Here is a 21,992-nt window from a genome sequence, read left to right as displayed (position 1 = left end):
CGCGGGCGGGGGCGGGGGTGGCCCAGGCTCCTGCTCGGCTGCTGCCGGGAAGGAAGGAGGTGGCTGCTCCGCTGCAGCCACTGGGCCAGGCAGCGGCCGGCACTCGGGGCCAAGGGAGGCTGTGGCTGCCTGGAGGTATGCCCTTTGGGAGGGGCAGGGCCCGGGCCCTTTCCCAGGCCAGGGGGGTTGGGACAGGCAGGGACGTCCCTTGCCTCTGGCTGCGGTGACCCTCGGGCTGGGTGGGCATGACCATGGGATACTCTGTGGGTGGCAGGGGACCTGGGCACCCTCTCTGCCCTCCTCCCAGTGAGCTGTGCCAGGAGCTCTCGTCCACCAACCCCTCCGGCCTACAGCCCGTGAGGAGGGCTCCTCTGGGCCCCCTGCTTAATGGCTTGAGGCCCCGCCCGTCTTTCTGACCCCAAGCACCGCCAGGCTGAGAATGGCCAGGCTGTTGACTCGGGCGGGAGAGAGTTGGAGGGGGCAGCAGAGCAGGTTAATGTGGAAGCCGCTGCCCTGGCGGGAGGGCCCTGGGCGGCCCCTGCTGGGGCCGTGCCAGCCCCCACCCCCAGCCCCAGTGGGCCTGGCCGGCGGGCGGGAAGGGGCACGTGGCGGCCCCCTGGCCACAGCGCTCACGCTGGGGTGGTGGGAGGGAGGGAGGAGGCTGGGCAGCCGGGGGCCGGGCAGCGCGGGCTGCGGGGCAGATGCCCGGCCTCGGAAAGCCTTCCGGACAACTCGTGATGCCGACTTTCCACCAGCAGGACACCACTCCCGGGGCTCCCGGAAGATTAAGGAGATCCAGGGAAGAAAAGTGAGTACAGACCCTTGCGGGGTGCCCCTCCCTGAAAGGCAGGTGGGCTGTTGGAAGTGGGGCAGAGGTGACAGAGGGACCGGGGTGCCAGGGCCCAACCGCCAACCCCTCATCCCCGAAGCCTCTCAAATCACCCCTCCCTGCTCCCTCCTCTTCCCCCACCTCCTAGGAGGGGGTCACTGGTGTGCAGGGCAGGGCAGTCCTGACCAGCCTGAGAGCTGAGCCCCTCACCCACAACCCGTGGTGGCTGCAGGCTTGAGGGGGCGAGCAGTGCCCACTGGTGAGGGTGGGAAATGGGGTGGCAGTGGTTCCCCCCAGCCTCCCCTCCCCCAAACCAGGCCCTGTGATATCTGCAGAAGTGGGCAGGACAGCCTGCCTCCTTGGGCCTCAGTCTCCCCACTCTGTGCAATGGGGACAACAGTCATCTTCAAGTCAGAGCAAAGAGAACGTGGCTTGGCACGGACACGCTTGGAAATGGAAGTTGACTTTTTTCTTCACTTTTTTTTTTTTTTTGCTTGCTTTATGAGGGGGAGATAATTAGGTTTATTTATTTACATTTGGAGGAGGTGCTGGGGATTGAACCCAGGACCTCGTGCAGGCTGAGCATGCGCTCTATCTCTTGAGCTACACCCTCCCCCAGGAAGCTGGCTTTCTTAATTGGCTAATTGATACCAGTCTCAGCTCGACCCCCTCAGGACCTCAACCACAGCTGAACCCCTCTTACTTGTCCTGCTGATCCCACAGATGAGTCCAGGAGCCCCTCTGAGGCTTCCCCTCCTCTCCGTGCTCCTCCTGCCCCCAGGGAGAGAGCTCTCCCGCACCTTGTCTCCTTAGAAAGTGGGTTCCCTGTCACCTTCTCTGACAACTTTGAGGCTTTCTGGCTGGGGAGGTCTGGGAGGTCCCTGAGGAGGAGGGAGGCTGGTTACCCGTCCTCCGAGCCCCTACTTGGATTCCTAGACGGCCTGAGGGAGCCGGGAGGCCCGGACCCCACAGCTCGCTCACCTTCTGCCTTGGGTTCCAAAGGGCTGAGAGGCCAACGAGGCAGAAGTCACTTTTGTCTGTTGTTGAGATGGGACTTCCTTTGGATGATGTGTTGGATACAGGCTGGAGGGTTGGGTGTCCCTGCCTGCCTCACAGCTCCCCGACACCCACCCTGCGGCCCTGCACCACCACGCACACCGCCCCACCTTCTGTCCCCACCGTGGTCTCCCCGGGCTTAGCCGGAGCCTGGTGCGTACGAGGCCCTCAGTACACGTGGGCTGGACAAACACACGTGTGCACACACGCTGTGGGTGGGCGGCGGGAGGGAGGTTGGAGTGTGACAACACGGGGACACGGTGCCCTGGGCTCTCTCTCGGCGCAGCACCCGCGGCGCCCCTCTGCACCCCAGCCAGCGCTGACTCTCTCCCCAGCTCCCTGCGGTGCAGGAGTCGAGTCCTCATGGCCTCGCTGAGCCGAGCCCTGCGTGTGGCCGCCCCATGTCTGCGCCGGAGCCCTGCCCAGGGCCCAGGGCTGCGACCCCTGGCCAGTGGGGCGGGCCCTACCACCGAGAAGAGCGTACCGTACCAGCGGACTCTGAAGGAGGCTCAGGACCCCTCGGCGGCGGCCCGAGGCCCAAGCAGGCCCCTGCCCAGCACAGCCAGCGTGGTGGTCATCGGCGGGGGCAGTCTGGGCTGCCAGACCCTGTACCACCTGGCCAAGCTGGGCGTGAGCGGGGCGGTGCTGCTGGAGCGGGAGTGGCTGACCTCCGGGACCACCTGGCACACGGCGGGTAGGGGCGGGAGCAGGCGGGCACGGGAGGGGCCGGATGCAGCGAGGGCCCTGTTCTGGGTTGACAACCCACCACTTAGGAGAGGCAGCTGAGCTGGAGGGGAATGACACAGAGGAAAGGCACAGGGTCTGTCTGGAGATGGACAGGCTGGGGGCCCTGCGTGCCCCCTGAGTCCCTGGAGAGCTGTGGGGGGAGGAGGGCCAGACATGGCCTGGGGGACCCCGGAGGGTGTCGCTGAGACCAGAGCTGAGAGCCTGGGAAGCTGTCTGCTTAACGAGCAGAGGCCACTTCCCTGGGTGGGACCGCCCGGGATGAGGGGCGCCCACAGGGTGCAGAGGACGGGCGGGGAAGGGGCCATTAGGGTGGCACAGAGCAGAGTCCTCCTTGAGCACAGACGCACAGATGATTCTCATCCAACTGGCCAGTGGGCATGTATTAAGCACCTCCAGTGGCATGTCCCCAGGGCAGCCAACCTGCCACCTTAACCCTGGGCTACGTTTGCTGGTATCTGTGGGGGAAAACATTCCCTCTCTGGCCGAGACCCCACTACGAATCTGCGGTCCCTGCACGTGGGGTTGGAAGGAAGTTCAGGCACCATGTGTCTTGAGAGTGGTCACCGCCAACCCCGCCCACCCCTGCCCCTGCCGTCCCACCCTCCCACCTCAGCTCTGAAGGGAGCAGCTTTGTGGGTGAAGAGGCTGCCTTTGGGCTTCAGCCGGTCCTGGGTCGGGTCCTGGCCCCATCATCACCTGCCCTGTAATCTTGGGCACAGAACCATTTGGTGCCACCTTAACATCTCTATAAAATAGTCATGGCTGCCTCACAGGCTGCCCGGTTACCCTGTGACAGGCTCAGCCCAGGGCTCGGTGCATAGTCGGTGCTCGATAAATGGCAGCCTTTGACGTTGTCACTCTGTGTTCGCTGCCCAAGGGCTGGGAGGCCGTCCTAAAACTCAGCTTTGACCCTGTCACCTCCTGCTCACGGACCTCTCGGGGCTCTCCATGGCCTGCAGAGAAATTCTGGGGCCCGCTGCCTGATATTCGGGAGCCTGGCCTGCGGGGAGAAGCCGGGCAGCGCGGCCGTGCTGGGGCTGACGGCGCCCGGCCCCTCCCCGGCCAGGCCTGCTGTGGCAGCTGCGGCCCAGTGACGTGGAGGTGGAGCTCCTGGCCCACACGAGGCGCGTGGTGAGCCGCGACCTGGAGGAGGAGACGGGGCTGCACACAGGCTGGATCCAGAACGGGGGCCTGTTTATAGCGTCCAACCGGCAGCGCCTGGATGAGTACAAGAGGCTCATGTCGGTGGGTGTGCACCGGCCGGGGTGGGTGTGCACCTGCGGGGGTCGGGCGCACCTGCGGGGGTGGGGGGCACCTGCGGGGGTGGGGGCGCCGGGAGGGGCCCGCAGGTCTGGGCTCAAGCCCTGGAGCTGCCCCTGCTGGCTGGGCCACCTGGGACAGGAGACTCTGCCTCAGCCTCTGCCTGCTCACCTCTGAAGCGGACCGCGGTTTACTGAGCCTCAGAGGCGGGAGAGGCCCAGTAAAGCGGGGTGATTGCCGTGCTCGGTGCTCAGGGAGACCGATGAACGGCAGAGTCGCACACCCCAGGAGCGGCTTCCTTAGAACGGGCGGGTTGTTGGGGTTGGGAGGTGGCCCCTTTCTGCCCCCTCCTTCCGCTTGCTCACCCGTCAGCTGGGATGGAGGCGTCCAAAGGTGGCAGCCAGCCTTTCAGCTCAAGTTCTGGTGCTGCTGAGTGAAGTCTCTGCCACTTTTTATTCTCGACACTCAGAGAGAGAATCTGATTGGCTCAGCTCTCTCTAGTTGGGCGGAGCCTGTCCTGATGGGCGGATGCCTGGGCACACTTGATTGGCTGCCCTTGGGCCAAACAATGTGTTGGGGGTGTGGCCTGTCACCCGGGGTCGTGGCTGGGGGGGCAGAGGGCCACGCTGGTCTCTGGGGAGCTGGTCTGACCAGCAAACCTGGTCTTCAAGCTCAAAATATTACCCCTGTGGCGGTTATTTCTATTTCTTTTACCTAATAGGTCCTTATTATCATTGTAAGCTGTTTAGAGGTGCCAAGCACATAGACCATTATCACCCCATTCACCAGGTGCCATTGAGCAGCTGGCCCCGGGTCACAGGGCCTGTGTCACTGCTGGATGGAGAAGGCGGGGTGGGCCGAGCCTACTTCCAGCACTTCCCCGTGCTCCTCACCCTCCGGTGCAGCAGGCCTGCGAGACGGGCCACGGGGCACTGCGGCTGGCTAAGGCTCCCTGGCAGGGTCAGAGCTGAGCCTTGGAGACCCAGGTGGGAGGGGAGCGGGGGGAGGGGGCCTGCTCCCCGAGGACTCAGTTACTTTTCTCCACGTCCCCCTAGCTGGGCAAGGCCTACGGCGTGGAGTCTCACGTGCTGAGCCCGGCAGAGACCAAGGCACTGTATCCGCTGATGAATGTGGACGACCTCTTCGGGACCCTGTACGTGCCGCACGACGGTACCATGGACCCCGCCGGCACCTGCTCCACCCTCGCCAGGGCCGCCACTGCCCGGGGAGCACAGGTGCGATGGCTGCCCAACCCCGCGTCCCCGGCTCCCAGCCCAGTCCTCCCAAGAGCCCAGAGAGCAGAAGGCCAGAGAACAGGTGCGTTCTCTCTGCGGGGAGACCTTGAGCCAGGTGGGGCCTCTGAGCCTTCGGACCCGCTCCCGCGAAGGCCGGCCGCCCTCGGGTCTGCCTGCGATGCCGGCTCTCCTCCCTTCCCTGAGTCTGGCCCTGCTGGACAAGAGAACCTGCCTAAAATCATTTCCTGTAATTTTAACTTTCTTTTGTCTCAAATACACACAGAGTTGTGGGAAAAATTAGAAAAGATAAATGAGCAAAAAAGAAGAAAGGAGAACCCCCAGAGGCGCTCAGTGTTGCCCTTCCGGTTTCACTGCCAGAGCCTCCCCGTGAGGCCCCGTCTGCCGTCAGAAGGGAGCCAGGCGGCACCGGTGTGCGCCCTTACACCAGAGCAGATCACAAGCTCCTGTCAGCCGCACGAGCCCTCCTTTTTGTTTTTAAGTCACTTTACAAAAAGCCCCTGTATCTGGGATAAGTTCTCCAAGTCAAGCAATGTTGGGCTTAGTTTTCGTCCTGTGGTCACACAGCTTCCTTGACGGTGTCACGTGAAGTCTGCCCGAGGAAAAGCAGGGGTCCGGGGCCCATCTGGACTGGGGGTGATGAGAGGGTCAAGGAGCCCTCGTGGCTTTGGCAGCAGCTCCTTTCGCTCCCAGGTCATCGAGAACTGCCCGGTGACCGGCATCCGTGTGCGGACGGATGATTTTGGGGTGCGGCGGGTCGCGGCCGTGGAGACAGAGCACGGCTCCGTCCAGACGCCCTGCGTGGTCAACTGTGCAGGTGGGAATGGCCTTCCTCCTGGCTCCCGAGCGGCCACGCTGGCTACTCTCTAAACTGTCCTTTCTTAGGGAGGGGGGCCCAGGGGTGACCTGGGGGAGTCACTGCAGACAGGCCTGCAGAGGTGCCCAGTGCCCACCCGGCTGGCAGCCCCGCCAGGTGTCAGCAGAGCTGAGCTGTCTGTGCTCTGCCCGCAGGAGTGTGGGCGGGCGCCGTGGGCCAGATGGCTGGAGTCAAGGTCCCGCTGGTGGCCATGCACCACGCCTATGTCGTCACCGAGCGCATTGAGGGGATCCAGGTGAGTGGGTGGTCCCAGGCCCGGTGGGGACCTGGCCCTGAACCCCAGCACTTACAGGTGGCATGACCCGCGTGGGTTCCCTCACCTCCCTGAGCATCAGTGTCCTCACCTGTGAAATGGGCACGTGGCCCCGGCTGTGTCGGGTGATGTGAGAAAGCAGTGGCAGCACAGGCCCCGCCGAGGGCGCTGGCCCCCGGGCCTCGCCGTGTGGCTTCCCACTGGCGCCCGAGCCTGTCCTGCGTGGTGCGGCCAGTCTGGCTTTGGCCGTGCTCTGCGCCCCAGGTGTCTCTGGGAACCCCTGAGTGCTCACCTGCTCCCAGACACGCCCTGGGTGCCAGTCTGGGAGGGCACGCTTCGCTTCCCGGCCCTCAGAGCCTCCCGGGAGCCCTGGAGGCGCCTCTGCCAAGGGAGGTGCGGGGTGGGGGGCCTGCATGCCCCCTGTCCTCTCCCCTCTCCTGTGCTGGTGGCTGGTACCTTCCTGTCACCTTGTCACTGACCGCTTCTCTTTCCCTCCCCTCCATCCATAGTCCCCCCATTCATTTCCTTCCTTTTGTCCGTCTCACCGTTCTCCACCCGTTCATCCTTTCCTCCCTCCAGCCCCTCATCCGTCCGTCCATCAGTTCATCTGTTTATCCATCCATTCATCTGTCCATCCTCCTTGTATCCAGCCATCCGTCACTCCCTCTACCCATTCGTCTCTCCCGTCACCCACTCCTCCATTTGTTCGTCATCCATACATGTATTAATCCATCTAACCGCCCCCATCATTGACTGGGTAGGCTCTGTGCTCCAGGCCCTGTTCTAGAAACTGGGGCCCTAACAGAGATGAGGACCTAGCTCTTGCCCAGGTGAGCTGGGGGGAGGGTACAGACCAGTAAGTAGACGTATTTATTTCAAAGCAGTCTGACGGGGCCCCTAGGGGGCTAGCCCAGGGGCCACTGGGGCTCCTGGCCTGTGGACCAGGGAGGCTGCCTAGCAGAGGCCACGTCTGAAGGGTCTTCTGAGGTATCTGAAGGGTGGCAGAGAAGGGATGAGGGGGAGAAGGGGGTGCCCAGAAACACAGGTAGTTCAGACGGGCGCCGGAGGGCTGGGTGTGGGGAGAGTGGAAGGCCAGATGGACCTTGTTTAGAGTCGGACCCCAGCAAAGCGGGTCCTGGAGCCTCGTCCCTGCCCTGGACAAGCCTGGCTTCCCTCTGGCCCCCAGGCTGGCCGCTAGTGGACCTAGTGGTGGCGGGGATGGGGAGCTGGGGCGGGCCCCTTGGCATAGGGCTCCCCGTTCATGGACGCGTTTGCCGCAATGCAGCTCACTCGGCCTGGGCGCTGCTGTGGGCCCCGCTGGGCGGGGCTCCAGGACAGAGGAATCTCCCGCCCGCGGTGGGACCAGTCCTGGCCCGCTTCTGTGGGAATGTCCCCGGTGGCCGCCAGGGGTCGCCCTCAGGCCGCAGTGGGCTCTGAGGAGTTGGGCTACAGCTTGGGCGGGGGCAGAGCAGGGCTGTGTCCTGCGGGGGGGGGGGGGGGCCCTCCGGGCGTCCACAGAGCCCCAGACCCCCCAGACCGGGGCCTCAGTCTCTCCATCCCCCGATGTGTCTGATGCCGGGCATGGAGGCCCCTTTTAGGAAGAAGCAGAGATTTCAGGAGGGGGCCCAGGGACCCTCTCCGTGAATTTTCAGGTCAGAGCCAAGCTGGGGTGTTCATGTTAGTCACAGACACTGCCCCCGCACAGGCACCCTGCGTGCTGCTGGGAACCCCAGGCTGCACTGGGGCAGCAGGAGAGGGCCGCCAGCCCCCGAGACTCTGAGCAGGAGAAAAGAGGACATCTGGGGCCGGGGGCAAGGTTCCCCATGCTCTGCTCCTCCTGGGGAGTCTGGGAGGCCAGCTCTCCTGGGGCCGCACCCGGGCAGTCTGAGTCTGGGAGAGGAGCAGGCCTCTGACACCGACCTCCCACGTGGTCTGACCCCTTGGTGGCTCAGCTCCCTGGCTTGGCAGTCTGACACTGCAGGATGCCGTCTGTCCCGAGCTGGGCTGCACGGCCCTGGGGGCCTGGACGCCCTGGCGCTGGCCGGTGACGGCTCAGGTCTCGGCCACCGAACCACGTGCGCTTCGTCCTTCTTCCTGGGTGGTCAGAGGGCTGTGCTGCCCCAGGGACCCCCAGTTCTGAGGAGCTGTCCCAGCCCTGGTCCTAGCCGGATGCTGTCCCGGCTGCTCTGCCAGCGCCTCACTTCCTCTCCGGCCCCGGTCTCTGCGTCGTCAAGCACAGTGGGCCGGGGGCTCCCCGCTGGGCTCGCAGCTCCCCTGGCCTCCGCCTGCTTGTGTGTTGTGCTGGGGCGCAGGGTCTGCATCCTGACCTGTGCGACACCCAGCCTGGTGAGGCAAGGTGCTGCCTGAGACTCAGTTTCCTTTTTTTGAAAACTGGCTGATAACTGTAGCTACCACATAGGGCTGTGAGGCGGGAGGAACCGTGTGACAGAGCTGAAGGGCTGAGCACAGTGCCTGGCCCGTAGCAGGTGCTCACTAGGTGGCAGCCATGGGGAGGACCACAATGACCGCGACGAAGGGCCTGGGATGGTCCAGCCAGCTGTGCTTCAGAGGAAGAGACCTTGGAAGCGTGGAGCCATCAGGCAGGCTTCCTAGAGGAAGCAGCCAACAGGATTCAGATGGAACGGGGACAGGAGAAGCAGATGGGAGGGAGTGAGCTGAGGTCGGGGAAGGGACACCTGTGGGCTGGGGTCGTACCTGTAGGGTGGGCTTCCACGGGGAGAGGGCAGGGAGGGTACCCTGCGGGTGCCTTGGGGCTGAGCTGAGTGTGTGCTGGACGCCCAGAGGCAGCTGGGGCCTTGCCAGGGCAGGGAAGTGGGGACGCCGATCCTGCTGGAACGGAAGTCAGGGGCTTCCCTGGCCACCAGGTGTCCCCACTGCCCTGCTCAATGGAGCTGCAGCATATTGTTGGTTTTGTTTTTAGAGCAGTGACAGTAGAGGTAATGGCATCACTGTGATTATTTCTGAAGTGCTCGGGCACTGAGGCCTCCTGTGCCCCTCCCGACAGCAACCCTTCCAAGCAGGCGTTCTCACTCCTGCTCTGCAGAGGAGCCAGATGACTAGGAGACTCGGGTGGGAGGGAGGGACAGCCGCCACACTGTCCCTTTTGGTCTCTGCATATCCTCAAAGGTGGGGCAGAGGGGTCACACCGGCTGTGCCCACCTCCAGGGCAGAGGGACCTGAGAGAGGGGCTCGGGGGAGGCTGAGGAGCCTTGGTGGAGGCGGGCCTCTTCCCACCCCTGCTTGCTTTCTAAAATGCTTTGGTTTTGCTTTGTTTATTTGTTCACTTGTTAGTTAAGTCAGTAGTCAGAATTTGCAGTGCGATGACAACGTAGATATTGTTGACTCCTGAGCAAACAGTGTCCAACTTTTTGTGTTTCCTGGAGTTAGCAGTAGTTTTTGTTTCCCCCAGCAGTTCAGTTTTCTACGTAGCTGTCACCGTTTCTATCCATCTACCTATCATTTATCTACCTGTCTAACGTTGCTTTTGTCCCTAAGACCCCACACACACAATCAGTCCCCATTTCCCACCCCACCTTCAACTCAGATCATCACTGACCTAATTTCTGTCGCTATGGGTTTTTCCGTTTCAAACTTCCAATGAAGTGCAGCCACGCTGGGTGTGGTCTCTTGTGTCTGGCTTCATTCGCTCTGCGTGACGGTGTTAAGATTCATCCCTGTGGTACGTGGATCAGAATTTCACTCTACTTTATGGCTGAATAATACGCTCGTGGATACTGCCATTGGCTTATCCATTCATCTGCTGATGGACGTGTGTCCACTCTTTGGCTGTCGTGAGTAGCGCTGCTGTGAGCATCCACGTACGGGGTTTGTGTGGACACACACTTTCACTTCTCTTGGGTGGACACCTGGAGGGGGACCGCTGGGTCACAGAGGAGCTCCGTGCTCACCTTTCTGAGGACTGTCGGGCTGTTCCCGAAACAACGCACCGCTCTACGTTCTCAGCGGCAGCGTGGGGGCCTGACGTCTCTGCGCCCTCGCAGCCCTTGCCGTCAGTGCTTCGGACTCGAGCTGCCAGCGGCGCGTGCGGGGCGGCACCTGGCCGGCTGGGGCCGCGCCTCCCTCGTGACTCAGGGCGCTGGGCGCCGTTTCAGTGCCTCTCAGCCAGCCGTGCGTCTTCTCTGGGGAAATTCTGTTCACGTGTGTTGCTCATTTTTAATTAGGTTATTTGTCCTTTGATTGAATTATGAGTTCTCCATACATTCTGGATTCAGGTCCTTTATCAGACGTATGATTGGCAAATATTTTCTCCCGTTCTGTGGATTGCCTTGTCACTTTCTTGTTGAACTTGCTGCCAACACAAACGTTCTTAATTTTGATGAAGTGCAATTTATGTATTTGTTTCCTTTTGTCCCTTGTGCTTATGGTGTCATATATAAGAAGGTGTTTCCTAACCTAGGTCACAAAGATTTGTCCTCATATTTTCTTCTAAGAATTCATGATCTTAGCTCTTATAATTATGTCTATGATCCATTTCAAATTAAATGCTGTGTGTGGTGTGGGGAAGGGGCCCACCTTCCTCTCTTGCAGGGGGCTGTTCAGTTGTCGCAGCACCATGTGTTGAAGATTGTCCTTTTCCCCACTGAACTGCCTTGGCATCCTTGTGAAAAATCAGCTGACCGTAAACGTGAGGGTTTATTTCTGGACTCTCAGTTCTAGTCCATTGATCTATATGTGTCTGTCCTTATGTTAGTACCAGTCTGCCTTTTTTTTAAAGTATATTTTTACTGAAATATAGTCAGTTTACAATGTTGTGTCAGTTTCTGGTGCACAGCACAATGCTTCAGTCAAAGGGAGCACACGTATATTTGTTTTCATATTCTTTTTCACCATAAGTTACTACAAGATATTGAATATAGCTCCCTGTGCTGCACAGTATGAACTTGTTTATTTTGTATATATTAGTTAGTATCTGCAAATCTCAAACTCCCAATTTATCACTTTCCACCCACTTCTACCCCGGTAGCCATAAGCTTGTTTTCTATGTCTGTGAGTCTGTTTCTGTTTTGTAAATAAGTTCATTTGTCTTTTTCTTTTTTTAGATTCTGCATATAAGTGATATTGTATAGTATTTTTCTTTTTCCTTCTGGCTTACTTCACTTAGAATGATGATCTCCAGGTCCATCCATGTTGCTGCAAATGGCATTAGTTTATTCTTTTTTATGGCTGAGTAGTATTCTATTATATAAATATACCACATCTTCTTTATCCAGTCATCCATCAACGGACATTTAGGTTGTTTCCATGTCTTGGCTATTGTAAATAGTGCTGCTATGAACATTGGGGTGCATGTGTCTTTTTTGAATTAAGTTTCCCTCTGGATATGTGCCCAGGAGCAGGATTGCTGGGTCATAAGGTAAGTCTATTTTTAGTCTTTTGAGGACTCTCCATACTGTTTTCCATAATGGCTGCACCTAACTACAATCCCACCAGCGGTGTAGGAAGGTTCCCTTTTCTCCACACCCTCTCCAGCATTTGTCATTTGTGGACTTCTGAATGATGGCCATTCTGACTGGTGTGAGGTGATACCTCATTGTAGTTTTGAGTTGCATTTCTCTGATAATTAGTGATATTGAGCATTTTTTTCATGTGCCTGTTGGCCATTTGTATGTCCTCCCTGGAGAATTGCTTGTTTAGGTCTCCTGCCCAGTTTTAGTATCAGTCTGTCTTGATTATAGTAGCTTTTTAGTGAGTTTTGAAATCAAAAGTGTAAGTCCTCTGTGTTTGTTATTCTTTTTAAAAATTGCTTTGAGGATTCTGGGTCCCATACATTTCCATATGAATTTTAGGATCAGCTTGTCAACTTCTGCCAAGGAGCCAGCTGAGGTTTTGGCAGGAACTGCGCTGAATCTGCAGGTCAGTTCAGAGAGAACTATCATCTTATCAATAGCTTTGTTTCATAAACGTGGGATGGCTTTCTGTTTAGTTAGATCTTCTTTAATTTCTTTCAAAAATATGTTCTAGTTTTTAAATTTTTTTGTGTGGGGGAAGGTAATTGAGTTTGTTTGTTTGTTTTAAATGGAGGTGCTAGAGATTGAACCCAGGACTTCATGCATGCTAGGCATGCACTGTACCACTGATCTACACCCTCCTCCCATTCCAGTTTTTAGAGAACAAGTTTTGCACTTCTTTTGTTAACTTTATTTGTAAGCATTTTACTATTTATGATGATATTGTAAATGGAATTATTTCCTTAATTTCATTTTCGATTGTCCACTGCTAGTGTAGAGAAGTAGCCATTTTTGTTTGTTTGTTGTATACTGACCTTGTGTCCTGTGAGCTCGTTGAACTATTTCATGAGGTGTAATTGTTTTTAGTGGGCTCCTTAGGATCATCTGTATGTAAGATCACGTCACTGCACACAGAGATAGTTTTACTTCTTTTCCTCTCTGGATGCCTTTTATTACTTTTTCTTGCCTAATGCTGCCCTAGCCCAGAGCTCCAGTACAATGTTAAATGGTGGGTGTAGACATCCTTCTCTTGGCCTGGTCTTCGAGGAAAAGCTGCAAACAAGTATGCATTTGCTGTGCGTGTTTCTTAGATACGCATTATCAGGAAGTCCCCTTCTGTCCCTAGATGCTGAGTGGTTTTGTCCTGGAAAGTGTTGGATTCTTTCGAATGCCTTTGTCTTCATCTACTGAAGTAATTAGTGGTTTCCATCCGTTAACCTCTCGATATGGTGTATTACGTAGATTGATTTTCAGATGTTAAACCAACCTTGCATTCCTGGTGTAAATCCCATTGGGCATGGTATAGAATCCTTTTTATATGTTACTGGATTCAGTTTCCTAGTATTTTGTCAAGGATATTTGCATCTACACTCATAACTGTCACAGGTTCCCCCAAACATCTCAACAGATCTGTCAAACGCCCATCAGGAATATCTGCCGCGTGCTCACACACAGCGGGGAAGTCACACCAAGTCCCCAGGTCCCATCTCCCGCCCCAGAGCGGCCCTCCTGCTGCTTCTAATTTTCTCCATCAGCCTCTGCTTGACTGTCACCCTGGGACCTTCCTCGTCCCTGCTCTGTTTGGATCTGTTGCTCTCTGGATCCGTGGCATGGTCTCTGACCACTTCCTGAGAAGGGGTCCCGGGGAAGTAAATGTTCCTGTGTCCATGAATGTCTGAAAAAAAACTGCATTCTTTTCTCATACTCAGTTGATGGATTGACTGGGTCAAGATCTCTGCATTTGAAATTGTTGTCAGGATTTTGAGGACTTGCTCCAGGTCTTCCAGCCTCGAGGGAGGATGTTTGTTTATTCAGGACCCACCTAGTCACTTCATGTCCTGACGTTCCACCCTGGTACGGCCCCATGGCAGCCCTGGTCCAGTCGCAGCACTCGGTGGGCACGTGTGGGCCCTTCAGTCTGGGATTCTCGATTTTTAATCTGAGAAAACATCTTGGATTTTTGCTTTGACTTTCCTTTTACTCCGTTTTCTCTTCCTGGAACCCCTGTAAGGTGGGTGTCAGACTTTCAGGATTCACTTTCTAATTTCCGTATTTTTTTCCCTCTCCTGGTTTCCATGCCTTTCCCTGTTTTAGCCTAACGTCTGGAAGCTGCTCCTGGCTGCGCGCAGTCCTTCTGCTGAACTTTCCATTTGGATGCTCATGCCTCACTGGAAGCCCTCTTTCTCGGTCTGGGACTGTTCCTCCCCTACAGCACCTTGTTTTATGAACCACGTCTTCTCGTATCTCTGAAGCTCTCAGTGTGGTTTTGTTTTTAAGAGGGACTTTCCTCAGGCTGACTGGAAGCTTGGAGGAGCAGGGTCAGGAGAGCCTCATGCAGAGGGTTGAGGGGTGAGCGCTTCTCTTGGTGAGGGACCTCAGTGTCAGCATCTGGAGTCTTCTCCAGGCTACTCAGTGTCTCCACAGAAGAGTCTCTAATCCACTTTTCAGCGGGAGGACAGCCCATTCCTCACCATCCTTGAGCCTGGAGCCTCTGGGGACCCATTTCTCTGGGGACAGACCTCAGGGCCCTGCAGGACAAGGCCAGGCCGTGGCTGACAGGGCAGGAGGGAGGGGATCTGGGTCCAGCTGCTTTGAGAAACCCTAGTCTGACTTCCTGTTCACACACACACAAATGCTCTCACACTCACTCACGGACACACCTGCACACACATGTACATGCATGCACACACATGCGCACCCACACATGAACACACATGTGCACACACTCACACATGCATGCACACTCTCACACACAGGCATGAGCTCATGCACACGCATGTGCACACACACAAATACACACCACCCCTGTGGAGGGACCTGGGGTTGCCCCAGGCTCAGCTTCTGCAGATTGGAGGGGACAAAGGGGACAGAGGGGATGGAGGGAGGCCTGACTCTTCATCTCCCTCCCCCAATGCTGAGCTACGTCACCACCCTCCTTTGTCCACTCTGCACCCTCCAGTGTTGGTTAACGTTCTCATGTCTGCTGTTCATAACCCTGTTCTCTTATCTCTGCGGGTTATAGGTTTTCTTCCCTCCCTCCCGCCTTCATTCCTCTTTCTTACATTTGTGCTGCTGTTTTAGGGGCTTTGAACAGGGGTGGTTGTCCACTGTGTAACCTGAGACCCTGGGTCCACTCTGTCCTCAGGGTCCTACAGGGAGGAGGAGGGGGGTGCCCCAGACCCAGCATGGGCCTATGACCCATGGTGGAGGTGCTGGGCCCACCGCCCAGCCCGGCCGACCCCCAGGCCTCTCTGCTCTGCCTTCTAGAACATGCCCAATGTCCGTGATCACGACGCCTCGGTCTACCTCCGCCTCCAAGGGGATGCCTTGTCTGTGGGCGGCTATGAGGCCAACCCCATCTTCTGGGAGGAGGTGAGACAGAGGGCTGGAGGGAGGGGTGGAGCTGCGTCTCGGCGTGGAGATGCTGCCTTCCAGAGACCTCCCCTCCTGGAGCGCCCCAGGCCCTCACCTGAGAAATGGCAGGTCCCCCACCCAACAAGGTCGGACTCGTTTTTCTCCAGTCCCCGGAGAACCTGGCACACAGGCGGATCCAGACCCGGGGCGGGTGGAGGGCTTGCCTCAAAACATCAACAGTCAGAGGCTGCAAAAAGTAAAACAAGGACTTTAGAAAGTGGTGAAAACATTTAAGCCTTCTGTTCACCAGCAACCCCCCCCCCCCGCCCTGTGGCTGCAGCTCTGTCCCCCCGAGGCCCGGGCTGTTCTCCTGGGAGCTTCCGGGGCTGAAGCGGGCCCAGCGGCCCTTCGAGCGTGTATGGGCCACCCCAGCTCCCACATCCGTGCATTTAGTCCGTGAACTGGATGGCAAATGACGGCTTTGGGCCGGATACTGTTTTACTTTTGGGGGAAAGAGGGAGGCCAAGACAGAAGTCCCTGTCGCCGGAGACCTGTGTTCTTGTGGGGAGACTCCCAGGAAACAAGCCAGGAAATGGTGCTGTTTTGGATGGTGATCTGCACATTGAGTGAAGTTAGCCTAGTGAGACTGGAGGGGAAGGATGGCCTCCAGGCTGTGCTCAGGCGGAGCTCCCAAGGACACGGCGTCCGCACAGAGCCCTGCAGGCAGAGGGCCAGGGGAGCTGTTCCAGGTGCCGGTGAAGGCCTTGAGGTCAGATCAAGCTCGCCCTTCTCCAAGAACTGAAGGAAGGTCAGGGTGGCTGCAGGTCAGTGGTAGATGTGGGCAGGGCCTGCTCGCATAGGGCTTTGAGAGCCACAGAGAGTCACGGGGAGCCACGGGAGGCTTGAGAGCAAGAAAGGGCTCAATCTGACTCAGGAGAATGAGATGAAGGAGGGCCGGGAGCAGCGCGACCAGGCAGGGGCCATGGTAACAATCAAGGTCAGAGCAGGTGGGCCTGGGCCCGGGCAGTGGGCAGAGAAGGGGGAGCAGACAGGCCCCGCTGAGGAGAGTGGGGGCAGACAAACTGAGGGGACCAGAGGGGACCAGCCCAGCCCTGTCACCCACTTAACTCAAGAGGCTGGCCAGGCCCTCCCGGTGGGGCGGCTGTCACAGGCCAGGTCCCCCGCCCACCTTCCCAGGTGTCGGACAAGTTTGCCTTTGGCCTCTTCGACCTGGACTGGGATGTGTTCGCCCAGCACACTGAAGGTGCCATCCGCCGGGTTCCCGTGCTGGAGAGGACAGGGGTTAAGTCCACAGTCTGTGGCCCAGGTGAGTGGGGAGGCCTGGAGCTGGGGGAGGGCTGCCCCCTGAGGCCGGCCTGATCCAGGCATGGATGGCTATCCCTCAGTCCCGGGCCCAGGGCCACGCTCGCCCCTCTCTGCAGGCAGATCTCTGTGAGATCGGGGAGGGCAGAAATGTGCTCACAGGCGCACAGCCAGGCCTCTTCCCTCCCACCCGCCCCCATGCAAGCCTGTCCTGACGTACCCAGCCAGGCTCAGTCCCCTAGAACTTGGTGTTTCCATCTGTAAAATGGGATGAGCCCCCCACCCCAGCACTCTGTGAGGCTGAGCCAGGAAAGGAGGAGCCAGCCAAGCCCTTTCCTGACACCCTTCTCAAAGGGCTGGAGACCCCCAGTTCCAAGTCGGTCTCACCCCTCAGTCCTCTGGCCTCGGCGGCCAGCCAGCAGGGCCACACGCTCACACAGCATGGAAAGGCCCAAGCCTGGGGCCTCCTCTCTGGCCCCTGGGAGAGCTGACTCAAGGCGGGCCATGAACAAAGGCGCTCAGCTCCGAGAGCCCCCTCCCCAGAGGTGTGTGGCGCAGCCCCTGCCCCTGCCCCGCAGGCCAGTGTGCGCACGGATCGCTGGGGAGACGCCCAGAGCTGAAGCATTTAGTCAAGGCCACTGGTTTATCTTTTCAGGGCCTGCCGGCCAGGCTAGACTTTGAAAGTCCAAATCGATGTGTCATGTCCTTGCATGAGTGACTCCCAGCTCAGCAGGGACAAAGCCTCTCAATGACTAAAGCCTGTACAGGGCCATTCTGGTGTTGCCCAGGGTGCTGAGGGACCCCAGGGTCGGGGAGGCCGTGCCTGCTGCACAAGTAGTATGAGCTGGGTCCCAAACGCTGTGCAGCTGGAGAAGATTTGAATGTGATTTTATTTTTAATTTTTTGGGTGGGTTTTTGATACAGTTTTAAAGCCCAGGGGCAACGAGAGCAGAGATGCCGTGTGAAGGGGCACACAGTGTCCACGCAGCCCCTCCCGACTTCAGGGTGCCCGCCCCCCGTCCCCCGCCCGGGCACACAAGGAGCAACGGGCCCTGCTGGAGGCTGGGCAGAGCTCGCGTAGTGGGAGCCCGGGGAGGTGGGCACCAGGGCAGCGGAGGGAACGTGTTCCACGGGCCTGGGGGCCTGGCACAGGGTGGCCTCTGGGTGGTAGAGGGGCCCAAGCTAGCCCTAAAGCCCAGACATTTCAGCTGCAGGACTGAGTGTGGCTGAGCCCAGGGGTCCCAGGGGCCAGGCACCCACCTTATCACTTATTGCCACTCCCTCTGCCTTAACGTGTTTCAGAAAAGGGTGTTACAGCTCAGTGTTAACAGCTACCTGGATCTGGGCGAGAGACCAAGCAGCGCTCTGGGAGTTGGAGAACTCAGGTTTATTACACCAGCCGGCCCGGAGAAGTTAACACTCCAAGCTCTAGACCCCGTCTGTAGATTTACACAGGCTTTTATAGGCTGCAAGTTTACAGTTTGCAACATCCTATGCAAATAAGGTATAACAAAAGTTGACTGATTAGGAACAAGCTTTGTAGAAATGGACCAATCAGGAGTGAGAGAAATAACCCATCAGAAGTGAGCTCCATGCAAATGAAGTACTACAAATGGACCAATCAGGAGTTAGCTCAGGGAACCAATAGAATTTTAGGGGTAAGTTCTACTTTCCTAGAAGTAAGCCGTTTCAGAGGCAAAGAGTGAGATAAAGCCGCTGGGCCAGGGAACCGGATGGTGTGGGCAGGGGAGTAGTGGCCCTGCCTGGGGGTCCTGCCAGTCTTTTTATGGGGCTTCCCGCCTCAAACGGGCACCCCGCCTGGGCCAGAGGTAGATGCACACAGCTGGCAGGGCGGACCCGTGGGGACAGTGTTCGGATAGGAGGTTCAGGGGTGGTGGGTGCAGGGTGTGTCCCCCAGAGTGGGGACCGCTGAGCCAAACCCAGAGGGGTGAATGGCGCCGTGCGGGGCTGCGGGATGAGGCCATGCAGGCCGAGACAGGCCGCCCCAGGGCGGTTCCAGCACCATCACCTGGGAATCCCCTGGCCTTCCTGCTCCGATGGGATCCCTAGTCCTCAACAAAGGCAGGAAGCGGGTGGGGTGAGCCTGCTTGGGGTAGAGAGAGGTCTAGAAAGAGAATTGCCAGAGAGGAAACTGTGTCTGAGGCCCTGGCTTCCCTGAGCCTTGGTGTCCTCCTCTGTGACACGGGTGACAGGTGGGGGGAGGCAAGGAAGCCACATGTGCAGGGCAGGCCAGCAAATGGGTGCCCGCGGGCCGAGCAGGGAGTGAGGACAGAGGGGGCAGGAGCTGATGCCCAGCCTGTGGCCGGCTGGGGAAATCCAGCCCCCTCCTTGCCGGTGTACATGGTGTCTCCACGGCTGCCAGCCCCGGCTGCTTTAATCTGTTCGGCTCGTGAAGGAGCCTTTGGTGACAGGACTGGGGCACAGGGTGCCTGATGGGGGCTGATGACTCACTGCCTGCTGGCAGCTTCCCGGGGCTTGCGTGGGACTGGCAGTGAGAAACGCAGGCCTGAAGCAGTCCCAGGGGCACGCACAACCCGGGGAGTGTTCTCGTTTTAATTAGGCGAGGGTCACTGCCCCCATGAAGCCCCACTTGGGGGGAGACATGCCTGTGAGGACATCTGGGGTCTGGTTTCCTGGCTGTGCGGGAGGTCTCGTGGGGACAGCAGCTCCTCTCCTGGCCGGGGAGGACGTGCCGGTCAGTGGCCCTGGGCCTCCAGGACAAAGCACAGAACTCCCAGGCCCCCTTGACTTCGGGGAAGCTGGGGGCAGGCAGACGTCTCATTCCTGGGTCGCTAGGTCAGAGCCAAGGTGGCGGCCTGTCCGCACTGCTGGGAGGCCCTGCGCAGCCTGCGTCCTCCAGTTGCCCGTCTTGAGTCATTTGTCAAACATCCAGTGACCCTTGCCCTCCAGACTCCCCTCCTGCTGGCTGTCTCCTCAAATTCCTCGTGAGGCTGTTCAGAACTTCCTGGAAACATTTCCAGCACCCTCAAGTGCTCACTGGGTCATCCCCAAACAACCGTGGCCGCTCCCTCCTTTCCGCCCGGCCACCATCTTCTCCGGGCTGCCCCGGCGCCCACCCCAGCGTCCACCCCAGCGTCCTCCTGGCCTCCCCTCCTTGCCTCTTGCAGCCAGACCTCCACACAGGCCCAGGGAAGCCCCCTCCCCTCCTGCCCTCCACTCTGACCCACCTCCTCCCTCCTCCATGCGGCCTTTCTGCCCTCAGGGGCCCTGAGCTGTTTGGAAGCTTCCCCAGGTCCCCAGGGCTAGCGGCCTCCTTCAACTCAGATGCTGACAATCAGAGGCTGGGGTCGCAGGTCATGGGCAGGAAGCAGGGCTGTGCTTGTGACCAGTGCACAGGGAGGTTAAGACCCAGCTGGGAGCCAGGCGGCTCTGACCCACGGCCCCAGTTCCCTGGTGACAGAGTAAATGAGACCCATGTGCACAGCCACACAGTAACCCGGGGTTATGATGGTGCCAGGCGGCGGCCGGGGCGGCCAGCCCTCCAGCCACTCCAGACCCCTGACCCATTGTGTGTTCGGCCCAGACACTCTCTTTTCTGCTTATTTGAGCATTCCACTTTCTGTGCCCCTCACTCTCCTGTCAGCTCCCCGAAGGGGTGGGACTGGTCTTGTTCAGAGCTGGCCCAAAGCTGAGTTCTGGATACAAACAGGTGGGCTGCAAATATCTGCAGATGGACTAACAGCCCTATGAGGTAAGTACCACAATCCTGATTTTACAGGTGAGGAAACCAAGGCTTCTAGTGGGTGAAGCAGGTTTCACGCCCAGGACTGTAGCTGCAGAGCCGAGCTCTTTATAATTCTGCCCAAGGGTCCCTCTCCCTCCGCATTCGGGCCGCTGCTGTGGCAGGCTGGCAGCAGACTGAAGCAGGAGGCTTGTTCCCTCTCCCAAAGAACTTACAATCCTTTAGTCACTCAGTGAACATTCGCTAGGCCCTGTGCTAGCTCTCAGGTCACAGCAGCGAGCAAAGCCCGGTCCGCGCCCTCGGGGTGCTCAGTCCAGTGGGTAGAGTGCCCTGCCGTGACCAGCAGGAAGGTGATGCAGTCCTGGGGAGCCACGTGCTGTGCTGGCGGCTCAGGGAGAGGCCCCACCAGCAGGAGAATGGCGACAGTCACGAGACACACCTGGACCCCACAAGGCAGGAAGTTCAGGCCAGGCTCAGGTCAAAAGTTCTGGTAGTAAAGGCCAAGGAGCTCAGGGGGAGGGGCAGGGACAGTCAGGGGGCGCCCTGGAGGAAGGGGCGTTGAGATGGGTTTTGAGGATGGGGAGGGTCTGGATGACGGAGGCAGCAGCACACCCCCGCTCAGTTATGCCCTCTTGGGAGACCCCACCCGGGAGCATGTGGCCAGGAGGGAGCTTCAGGCCTTCCCCACCCTTTCAGAGTCATTCACTCCAGACCACAAGCCCCTGATGGGGGAGGCGCCCGAGCTGCGCGGGTTCTACCTGGGCTGCGGCTTCAACAGTGCAGGTGAGTGCGGGCAGCGGCGTCTGCCCTGACCCAGCATCCTCGGCATCCTCGTGAATGAAGGGGCTGAGTTGGCCCTGGGGTGGGGGCTGGGCCCAGGAGCACGTGGCCCCTGACAGGGGTGGGGACCAACTGGCCTGTGGGGAGCGGGTGAGGCCCCGTTAGGAGACACCCCAGGTGTGAGACCCAGGGCTTAGGAGCTGATGCTGCTCAGGGAGATGGGAGGGGCATGGGAGTGAGGTACAGGGGCCCCGGGGGTGGATTGCAGACCTGAGGCTCTGCCCCTGCCAGGAATGATGCTGGGCGGGGGCTGTGGGCAGGAGCTGGCCCACTGGATCGTCCACGGGCGCCCGGAGAAGGACATGCACGGCTATGACATCAGGCGAGTGTGCGGGCACCTGTGGGCAGGGTGGCCGCCCACGGACAGGGCAGGGACGGCACACATCAAGAGCTGTTTAGAAAGGAGCCTTCCCTGAAATCTAGAGGGCTTCTTGGAAGAGGTGGCAGTAAGGAAGGAAAGGGAGGCAGGCTGCCAGTCGGGGGCCGAGCTGCGGGGTGCCTGGGTTTGGCAGATCCGGGGCCCTTTACAGTTCCCGGGACGTCTGGTCCCGGGGTCCTGCCTGACCCACCAGGCAGCTCTGGGATTGGCAGCAGGACCTCACCGTCCCGCTTTGCAGATGGGAGGCTGAGGCCTGGGGAGCAGGCGGCACGGCGTAGGCCACCCGGGAGCGGGCTGCGCTGCGGTGATGCTTGCTGGTGCGTGTGCCTGTCAGGGAGGCGCGAGCGAGATGTCAGGCACCGTTCACTCCTGGGGTGGCTGGAATAAATCGCACCCCACGCCCAGCACCCTTTTCCCCTGTAACCCGGGCTGTGATGAGCGTGCTGTAACTGTCGTTGGGAGCGTCGAGCACGTTGGTGTAGGTGGAAGGCCCGGCGTCTGGTCTGCACACGGAAACACTCAGCCAACCCGAGCTGAGGCCGCGGGGTGCTGGCATCCGAGCTGGGAGGCGTCCTGGTTGCCCACAGCCCTCACGAGGCGGGGCAGAG

General features: G+C 59.0%; 1 protein-coding gene across 5 annotated transcripts in view; it reads left to right on the top strand.

Moving 5' to 3' along the window:
• Positions 1 to 3: 3 nt before the first annotated feature.
• SARDH (sarcosine dehydrogenase) overlaps positions 4 to 21,992 on the top strand; it is a 63,158-nt gene continuing 41,169 nt past the window's right edge. For 2 of the 5 annotated variants that reach the window (XM_074362613.1, XM_074362609.1), the window contains exons 1-11: positions 4 to 135; positions 759 to 808; positions 2,221 to 2,579; positions 3,699 to 3,877; positions 4,948 to 5,127; positions 5,839 to 5,962; positions 6,157 to 6,257; positions 15,032 to 15,136; positions 16,316 to 16,445; positions 20,862 to 20,948; positions 21,237 to 21,327. In XM_074362613.1, the coding sequence (XP_074218714.1) occupies positions 2,249 to 2,579; positions 3,699 to 3,877; positions 4,948 to 5,127; positions 5,839 to 5,962; positions 6,157 to 6,257; positions 15,032 to 15,136; positions 16,316 to 16,445; positions 20,862 to 20,948; positions 21,237 to 21,327 (1,328 nt within the window). In that variant the 5' untranslated portion in view covers positions 4 to 135; positions 759 to 808; positions 2,221 to 2,248. Of the gene's footprint in view, positions 136 to 188; positions 240 to 470; positions 493 to 755; positions 809 to 2,220; positions 2,580 to 3,698; positions 3,878 to 4,947; positions 5,128 to 5,838; positions 5,963 to 6,156; positions 6,258 to 15,031; positions 15,137 to 16,315; positions 16,446 to 20,861; positions 20,949 to 21,236; positions 21,328 to 21,992 lie in introns of those variants that run through there. The other 3 variants (XM_074362610.1, XM_074362611.1, XM_074362612.1) reach the window with 3 other exon arrangements.

The sequence above is a fragment of the Camelus bactrianus genome, chromosome 4 (genome assembly GCF_048773025.1).
Source record: "Camelus bactrianus isolate YW-2024 breed Bactrian camel chromosome 4, ASM4877302v1, whole genome shotgun sequence".
NCBI lineage: Eukaryota > Metazoa > Chordata > Mammalia > Artiodactyla > Camelidae > Camelus > Camelus bactrianus.
The sequence above is the reverse complement of the archived record's forward strand: the minus strand, read 5'-3'. Positions and strand labels throughout refer to the sequence as shown.